This window comes from Chiloscyllium plagiosum, chromosome 6 (genome assembly GCF_004010195.1).
Source record: "Chiloscyllium plagiosum isolate BGI_BamShark_2017 chromosome 6, ASM401019v2, whole genome shotgun sequence".
In the NCBI taxonomy this organism is placed as follows: Eukaryota; Metazoa; Chordata; class Chondrichthyes; order Orectolobiformes; family Hemiscylliidae; genus Chiloscyllium; species Chiloscyllium plagiosum.
The window spans coordinates 56747503-56757112 of record NC_057715.1 but is presented as its reverse complement, the minus strand read 5'-3'; the positions used below and the strand labels follow the sequence as shown (position 1 = coordinate 56757112).

Here is a 9610-nt window from a genome sequence, read left to right as displayed (position 1 = left end):
TCACCTTCATCTCCTTCCCCACCTACCTATTGTACTCTATGCTACTCTCTCCCCACCCCCACCCTCCTCTAGCTTATCTCTCCATGCTTCAGGCTCTCTGCCTTTATTCCTGATGAAGGGCTTTTGCCCGAAACGTCGATTTTTGCCTGTCCTCGGATGCTGCCTGAATTGCTGTGCTCTTCCAGCACCACTAATCCAGAGTAAAATGTCCATGTTGATTCGGTTGCCCGAGATAGAAATGGAGAGGTCCAGGAAGGGGAGGGAGGAGTCTGAGACGGTCCAGGTAAATTTGAGGTCGGGGTGGAAGGTGTTGGTGGGCTGTTTTTCCTGGAGCATCAGAGGCTGAGGGATGACCTTAGAGGTTTATTAAATCATGCAGGAAATGGATAGTGTAAACAGACAAGATCTTTTCTCTGGGATGGGGGAGTTCAGAACTAGAGGACATAGGTTTAGGGTGAGAGGGGAAAGATTTAAAGGGGACCTCAAGGGGTCTGTTTCCATGCTGTGCATCTCTATGACTCTAAATAACACAATGATGGCAGGGCAAACAATATATTATAGCCAAAACATTTCACACATACAACACAATGCAAATTCGCTCATTATGCAAGTGCTTTTAATAATCACACATTCTTTCTAAAATGTAGGCCCAAACTGCTCACACTGCTTCAGGTTCTGAATACATCATAAGTGTTCATGTGCATCACAACTGGATTCTTCCCCTTCTACACCATATTACTCTCCAGCCTAGAAGAGATGTCCTTAACAAACACCGAATGCTGGAGAAAGTCAGGTCAGGAGGTCTAGCAGCATCTGTGGAGAACAAAGCAGAAACAGTGAGTTCAGTATGACTTGTTCTGACGAGATCTTACAGGACTCAACTTTAACTTGGCTTCATTCTCCAGATGCTGCCTAAAATGCTGAGTTTCTCCAGCATTCTATGTTTGCTTGAGATTTACAGCATTTGTGATATTTTGCTTTTATAAGAGATGACCATAAACTTGGCATCAGGTTGCTAATAGCTTTAAAAGGAGTCAAGCTTCATAAAATATTATCTAGTCACCGAAACTACACTGCTCCTTAAATTAAGTTCCTTTCTTACTCCCGCCATCAAGACACCATGGTCTGTTTGCTAATAGAACATTAAAGTGCACTATTGGCTCCTCCGCCCTTGGTTTCACAGGGCAGTGCAACATCAATCTGAAGTCCCTCTATCCTACACTATTCCATTTCATCCATATGTTTATTCAATAGCAATTTAAAAGCCCTTAAAATTGGCAAGTCTACTACTGTTGCAGGCAGGGCATTCCACGCCCTACTAGAGTAAAGAAACTACCTCTGACATCTATCACCCCTCAATTTAAAGCTATGTCCCCTTGTGCTAGCCATCAACAGAGGAAAAGGGCTCTCACTGTCCACCCTATCCAACCCTCTGATTATATGTCTCAGCCTTCTTTTAATGATAACAGCCTCAAGTCCCTCAGCCTTTCCCAGTGAGACTTTCCCTCCATACCGGGCAACATTCTGGTAAATCTCCTCTGAACCCTTTCCAAAGCTTCCAATCCTTCCTATAATGCAGTGACCAAAACTGTATGCAGTACTCCAAGTGCAACCACACCAGTGTTTTGTACAGCTGCAACATTACCTCGTGGCTCAAACTCAAACCCTCTACTAATAAAAGCTAACACACCATATGATTTCTTAACAACCCTATCAAGCTGGATGGCAACTTTCAGAGATCTATATACATGGACACCAAGGTCTCTATGTTCATCTACACTCTCATGAATCTTACTATTAGCCCAGTACTCTTTATTCCTGTTGCTCCTTCCAAAGTGGAATCACCTTACACTTTTCCACATTAAACTCCATTTGCCACCTCGCAGCCCAGCTCTGCAGCATATCTATGTCCCTCTGCAAACTGCAACATCCTTCGGCAACATCCACAATTCTACCAACATTCGTGTCATCCGCAAATGTACTAACCCATCCTCCTACGGCCTCATCTAGGTCATTTATAAAAATGACAAACAGCAGTGGCCCCAAAACAGATCCTTGTGGTACATCACTAGTAACTGAACTCCAGGATGAACATTTCCCATCAAACACCACCTTCTGTCTTTTTTCAGCTAGCCAATTTCTGATCCAAAGTGCTAAAATCAGCTAATAATCTCTTCAGTTCTCTCTGAGCCTCCTCTGTGGCAACCTTCGGGGCCCATACCTATTTGCAGTCATACTCCTGTTGCTGGCCATAGGCCAAAATGGATAGATCTAGTTTGAAGGACTGCAACAGTCTCCTAGATTAAAGTGCAAAAGTAAGCAACTCCTAATACCTCAGTATGTAAAAATCAGACTCCAGCTAATGAACCCAAATAAAAAATACCCAAGCTGCCATCAACACTGCTGTCCAGCAACTCTACATGTACAGTCATAACACATCATTTGCCCTGTCATAGTTTTATTTACCCAACTTGGTTAAGTTTAGAAATGTCACTCATTGTTGACTACTATCTAGTCGAATTACCTATCGTAAGTATTTTTTAAAATTTGGAATATATAATCTTTCATGCTTTGTGTAGAGGAATAACATTTTAAAAGTCAAATAACCGAACATATACCTGAACACTTAATTAGTGTAAATCAGTGCTGAAAATCCCCTAAATCAGCTTCTTGCCACAATAATTAACACCTCCTAGGCAACACCACTTTCAATCAACTGACAACTTTTTCTTAATCCAATTTGCAATTTTAAAATTCTGCTCATCTAAATTATACCTTGAGCAAAATTTACCAGTTTCACACCTGTATCAAATCCCCAAAATCCACTTACTACACAACACAATTACTTTCTTTGTCTTCATTGTATTCCCACTCACCCAAAAAGTTTTAGAATTTTAGCCTTTAATCTCTTAATTTTTTTATATTTTCTGTGAATGTGAGTCACTGCTCCTGTATTGAGCTCAAAGTTGCCACAGGTTTGAGTTTGTAAAGATAATTTATTGTTTTGCAATCAGATGATCTCATCAGTAATTGTCTTAAATTTTATTTAATAAACAATTAAATAAAATTCAAGGGAAATTATACTTAAACAAATATAATTAAATAAAATTCAAGGGAAATTATATTTAAACAAACAGTTCAGATGTCAAAAAATAAACCTGATTCACTAGAACAAAAAGTTCTAGTATAAAATATGAAGACACAAGAATCAAAGGAAATCACTGTTCTCAAGATGTAAATGAGATTTCCTCATTCTGGATTATCTCAAATTACAAAATAAAATACTGAGATAGTAATACGTGTTCTCCTCAATGTTTCAACTTCTTGCACAAAATCCTGATATGCTCAGGATTTTCAAAAGTTTCATTTACACCACAGGCCTTAGGAAACATGTCTGGCTTTATTTTTTTTTTGTAAATCCACAGGTGATGCAAAAGTATGAGAAATCTGCATCCAAATATCAATTACAATGAGTTTTTTATATTCGGTAAAGAATTTATAGTATACATTTCAAAATGGCCAACGAATACAGTGAGATTTAAGGCAATAATCCAAACCCAGTGCATGCTAAAGTATTTCCACTTCAAGGTTGTGAAAAATACATTGAATTGAATAGTGCACTGCTCCCATATCTATGGAACTTCCTCCTTTATGACAGCATAAAACAGTAAGAAAACATAAATGTATAAAAAGATCAAATATGTATTTATATAGCATATTATAATCTCGCTCAGATGCATGCCAAAGAATAATATTGCTTTCTCATTGAAAAGGCAGAATGTATGATTTGATTTTTCATTTAGAGTGGTCTATAGCAGTTTAGTGGTTGGGTGAAGATCACACAAAGCTGCATTGTCAACTTGGATCAGAATTGTTCTTATATGCAAATAGAATTGTTACAATAAATACAGGAAAAATTTAACTGGTCAGCATACCCTCCCGACTTCTAAAGTTGCGTTTTGTACATGTTCACTGAGGTGCTTAAACTTATTGTTACTATCCCTTCACTTTGGTTATTGATAAATGTTTCATTATTACTGTATAATCTGCAGAACAGAAAAGACCTTTTATGCGATAGGAGACCATGGTTAATGATGACATCATCAAGGAAATGAATGAAGGAATCAAGAGCTCAAAGTATTCTTCCAATTTTAGCTTGGGAAGTCTAAGGAGGAAGTATAATTCTATTTGATTGTAATTTCATGAGATCGGGGAAGAAATATATTTGTACGAATATCATAAGAGAGCAACATTAGGCTTGGATATGATGCCTCATGTTTGAGTTGTCTGTCAGAATTTGCACTTTGCTCATACACAAAGAATGACTGATTAAAATAGTGACAATATCCAGAGGAATCATACGCCCAGCACGAATCAATTCCTCTGAAGCACACCAAAATGATGCTATGATTAAACATACACATTATGCTCAAAAGGAATAAGTATTAAAATCTTATGATTTACAAATGAGAGCCTTTCATTACCTTGACTGCAACAAGCAATTATCAAAGCTGTATAATTCAATGCTGAAACTTTTAAAATTTTAGTGAAAAGGTAATCACCCTGAAGTGTTATTGGTTTTCTACAAATGTTGCTTGATCTGAATATTTCCAGCATTTCTATTCTTTTTCTTAACCTTGTTCAATAAGCTCCAACATGTTATAGTCAAAGTCAAATGCATTTGCTTATTACCATCTTTTGAAATACTCTTTTCTCTCATTTATCAAGAAAAACATTTCTAAAACAACACTCTACAAATGTTTAAACCATAGTGTCATAAACTAAAAACCAGCAAGTTTTGTGCAATGCACCTCTACATTCCATCTTTGGGAGACTGATAAACAAGATAAAATAGGCACCAGGCAATTTTGTTCAACAGCCACTCAAATTTGACTGCAGGATCACAAAGATTTTGCTCTTAATTAAATAAAATATTTAGTCTAGTACAGTACAAAAATCAGATAGGACTTTAAATGTTGAGCAAATATTAAGACTTTAAAACAATAAAATTATTTCATCCATCTCTACATCAATTTAGGCAGTCAAGGTGCTTCTTCTTTGGGCACTTACAAAGTCTCTCTGACTTCAATTAACACATATCTGCAACAAAGCATTTTCCTTCTCCAATGAAAAATGATGTTTTGGCAGGAAACCAAAGGAATCAGTCCTTGCGTTTTTAGTCCTCCATGTCAATTTTCAGCTGGAATATTGAGAAGGTGGAGAGATGTTGGAGCTTGAATTGTAAATATTGAACAATAAGAACCTTGATTTTAAACTGATTGTGGGATGAGAGGAGATACGAGACAGTCTCAACTTGATAAGTTGGATCAGATGATTTTGAATTTGTGCCAAGGCAGAATTTCATGAGTGGAATTTTGTGCAACTGTTTTATTAATAATTAATCCAATATAGAAAATTATGGAATAATCTAATGTCAAGTTTCACTCTATTAGTGCCATACACACTAACTTCCACAGATATGCAAATAATTAATAAGCAATAAGCAGCATTGAAGTCTGAAAAATAGTAATATTATTTCAGTAATAAGTCTGTTAATCTGGAGAAGCTGGAATTTAATATTGCCACGCAAAGGTTAAATTGAAACTGTGCTGGTAATATTACACATGAATATACCATGAATGGGAGGAGAAGAACAAACATTTCCCCACGTTTTGCCAAGTAGCCTTGGTACTGGTTCTTGGATAGCACTTAATCTGTGTCCTGCCAAGGAGTAGGGCAGATTGGAGTAAAGGTTTAAACAAAGAAAAAGTCAAATACAGATTTGATCACATTATGCTCAGTTCTAAAGAATAGTATAACTTATATCAAATTGCTCACATCAGCAGTGTCACATGCAAAACATCAAATTTTATCCATACATGTGATTTGCTTACACTTCTGGGAAATACTTTTACCACTGTCAGTTTCCAACTCAAAAGGAGTAAAATTTAACTAAATTGGTCAACAAGTTAGTCTGCAGTCAAACTGCAGCAACATAGATTATTGTTTGGCTGCAGGCCATTAAACTACAGCTAGTGGAGTGAGAAGAGGTGACTGAACTATAATAAAACGACCATAGGAGGAAGGAGTACTGCAGTAATGTAAACACATTTATCACCTCATGCCTGTTCTCCATTCTGTTAGATCATTGCTGGCCTGGGCCCAACTCCATTTAACCATCTTTCATAATCTAACTAAGTAAATATTTAGAATTAGAATTAGAATCCTTACGTGTGGAAACAGGCCCTTTGGCCCAACAAGTCCACACCGATCCTCCGAAGAGTATCCCACCCAGACCCATTCCCCTACATTTACCCCTGACTCATGCACCTAACCTATACATTCCTGAACATTATGGGCAATTTAGCACAGCGAATTCACCTAACCTGCACATCTTTGGATTGGGGGAGGATACCGGAGCACCCAGAGGAAACCTACGTAGACACGGGGAGAATGTGCAAACTCCACATAGATAGTTGCCAGAGGCTGGAATCGGACCCGGGTCCCTGGTGTTGTGAGGCAGCAGTGCTAACCACTGAGTCATCTTGCTGCCCCTTAGCCCTGAAAAATTTAATTGACCCAACATCTGTACCCATTTGGAGAAGGAACCTTCAGGTTTTCACTAAATTTGAATGGAAAACCTATTTCCTAATTTCACTTGTCAATAGCTTAGCTGGAACTTCAAACCTTTGAAATTGCATTCAAGCCCCGAAACAGAGAAAATTATTTGTCTTTAACTACCTACCGAAATCTCTTTATAAATTAACCCGAAACGCATTAACCCAATAGAATACAATCGAAGTTTTTGTATCTCACCCTCAACTTTAGCCCTTTAAATTCATTTACCATTCTGGCATATTTATGCATAGTCCCTCCCCAAGGTCTTTCACTAGTTTGTGCTCACAAACAAATGTTGCACTCTATATGAAAGAGTTCAAGCAAGTTTCTATGCAACTGACACAATCTCATCTCTTTCCTTTTGAGATTAAAGCCAACATTCTACTTGCCTTATTGTTACATTTTGTACCACAGCATTAACATTTGGTAAACACTGCATATGAACACTCAATCTTTTTGCCCCTTAATTGTTACTATACATGGACCAAAGAAGAAAATATTGTGGATTTATCTTGCTTCAATCCAAACTGGATGGCACCTCATGAACAAATGCCACAGAATTGGCGAAACAATGCTTTCCTCTCTAAAATTTCTCATAATTCTTAACCTCATGTCACCTGCAAACCTGATACAGGATTTCCTGTGCCCTCATCTAAGGCACAAAAATGAGGTCTCAGGGTAGATCATTATGAAACATTACATCACACCATGCCATAAATAAACCATTCTAATTTCTGTGAATCATATCAATCAGCTAATTCATAATCAATGTCACAAGGTGAATACCAATCATTGTACTCTCACTGTTAGTACTAATTTTGTAATTAACCGTACCAAATTCTTTCTGTATGCCCATGTAAGCAATATTCATGAAATGATCCTTTTCACCATATTAATGGCTTAAAAAATTCAGCAAGATTAGTTGGTCATGCCTTATTTGGCGAAAAACTCATAACCTAATTGCCCTGAAGCAGAATTGCCCCAAGATATGTCCAGAAATCACAAGGTTAAGAATGCAACATGTTTGTACAACTGTCTTAAGTGATTTCAATACAGTATTTTAAGTTGAAATATTTACTAACATTTTTTCATTTCTGTTAATCAATATCAACTGACATCTGATATATTTGTGGCAAATACAAGTGCCCTATTAAAAAAAAATCACAAACAAATAGAATCACTGACATTACTGATGTCCTTTTTTTCTGATGAATCCTGAGCAACTTCTTTGAAGAGTTAAAAATTTTGAAGATCTGTACAAGTGGTCAGATAATGTCTGGTAGCAAAGCCTTTCCACCGATGAAAAAGATCAAGGTGACATAACAGCTTACCTACAACAGTTTTTTTTAAATTAAGTAATGCAGAGCTATTATATCCATGCACAGGATATATTGGAATCAAGAGATGTAACTTGGACCTAATTGGTAACAAAATGTCAGTGAAAGCTGCTCTTTATTTGAAAATCCACCAAATTTTCTCCTAACATACATTTTTTTCATTTAAACAAAATATATTCTGCAAAGACAATGCAGCAAAATTTTGCAAAGTTTGTGTACCGAATTGCCTTAAGCTCAAGCTATCCTTCACACCAGTAATATGAACAGAGTTCATGTTATATACAGTGAGCACCGATCAACAGTGCTTTGTGTTACATTTTATCTTGCTTTACTTTTAAAAAATTTCTACACAGAAACTATTCCCTCATATCCAACTTTGTGTAAACAAGTCTTCTCAGAACCAACCAAGTGAAGACACCATGTGTGGACATTTAAACAAATATTTGAAGTGTTCTGAGATCTGCATATGATTTGGAGTCCTATGGAGGTAGAGGATCTTTGTGAACTGAAGGCAATTCTTTACATTCTAGTCAGGAAAGGCAGCATTAAACTCGGATGTAAAATAATGACATGCTGAGCATAGAAAGGCCTTCCCATTTATGCTAATGCCAAAATACAAAAGTAGTAGTTTGCAAGTCAATAACTGTTCCATTGCAAAATCCTAGGCACAGAATTAACTACATTGATTAATACATTATTCATCCTAAATCCCATACAAATGCAAGATTGTGAATCTGCTTACAAATAATTGTACAAGGGATAAGTAAACTTGAGTTGTAGAATATTTAGTGCTCCATCTTTCAATTAACTGCATTTTCCATTCAAACCCATGTTTTCATCTAACTGATGAAGCATGCACATTCACATTAATCCTTACAGAAAGCATCTGATGCAATATTGTTACTTAATCTGACAGTCATAAATAAATACAAACATAGTACACAAGGAATGTCTACTGCAAACTTGAATAAAAAGTAAAATTCTGAATTAATAATTTTAGCATGATTATTCTGTGAAGGTGAAAGAAAAATTGATACTTGGTGTACATACAAAAGTTACATAATTTACTGCTGCTTTTCAAAGAATACCTCACCAAATCCTGATAATTTACAATCCAGCAGCTCTTAGCCACAAATCTTATTGTTTTTTTCAAGCTGTCAATTCTGAATCAATAGAAGTTTCACTCAGCATGAGAACATATTACTTGATGTACAGGGTATTGTACGGCATTATTGGTTGGAACAATTTAATATCATGATTGAATCAGTCATCAGCCAAACAAAATAAGCCTTTCCACTTGCTGCTGAAGTTGATACATCAACATTGGCTTTCCAATGAACCTTTCATCTTGGTCATTCTGCAATCTTGTTTATTATCCATATTGAGAACATCCTTATGGAAGATAGTTTCACAAACAGCGAGTATTTCGCAAGAATAAAAGTTGCTGCTTAGCACTTATCTTCTTGGAATGGTTCCGTTTGATGCCATTACATAAAGTGTATCTGGAAAAGATGACAGAATTGAAATAACAGGGCAAACAAGATTTATATATGGTAAAACATTAATTTCAGGTTTCTTTGAAAACCACAAGCTACTCTAAAAGGATAAATTCTTCACTAAAAATCAATTTTCAACAATAAATCAGTTTTTATTTA

At 36.4% G+C, this 9610-nt stretch overlaps 1 protein-coding gene across 19 annotated transcripts in view; it reads right to left on the bottom strand.

Annotated features, from left to right (window-relative positions):
- Nucleotides 1-538: 538 nt before the first annotated feature.
- picalma (phosphatidylinositol binding clathrin assembly protein a) overlaps nt 539-9610 on the bottom strand; it is a 154779-nt gene continuing 145707 nt past the window's right edge. For 18 of the 19 annotated variants that reach the window (XM_043691581.1, XM_043691590.1, XM_043691582.1 and 15 more), the window contains one exon: nt 8040-9457. Coding sequence is in view for 2 of the 19 variants with exons in the window: in XM_043691590.1 (XP_043547525.1) it covers nt 9443-9457 (15 nt within the window). In the remaining 17 variants the exon portion in view is untranslated. Of the gene's footprint in view, nt 814-8039; nt 9458-9610 lie in introns of those variants that run through there. The other variant, XM_043691589.1, reaches the window with a different exon arrangement.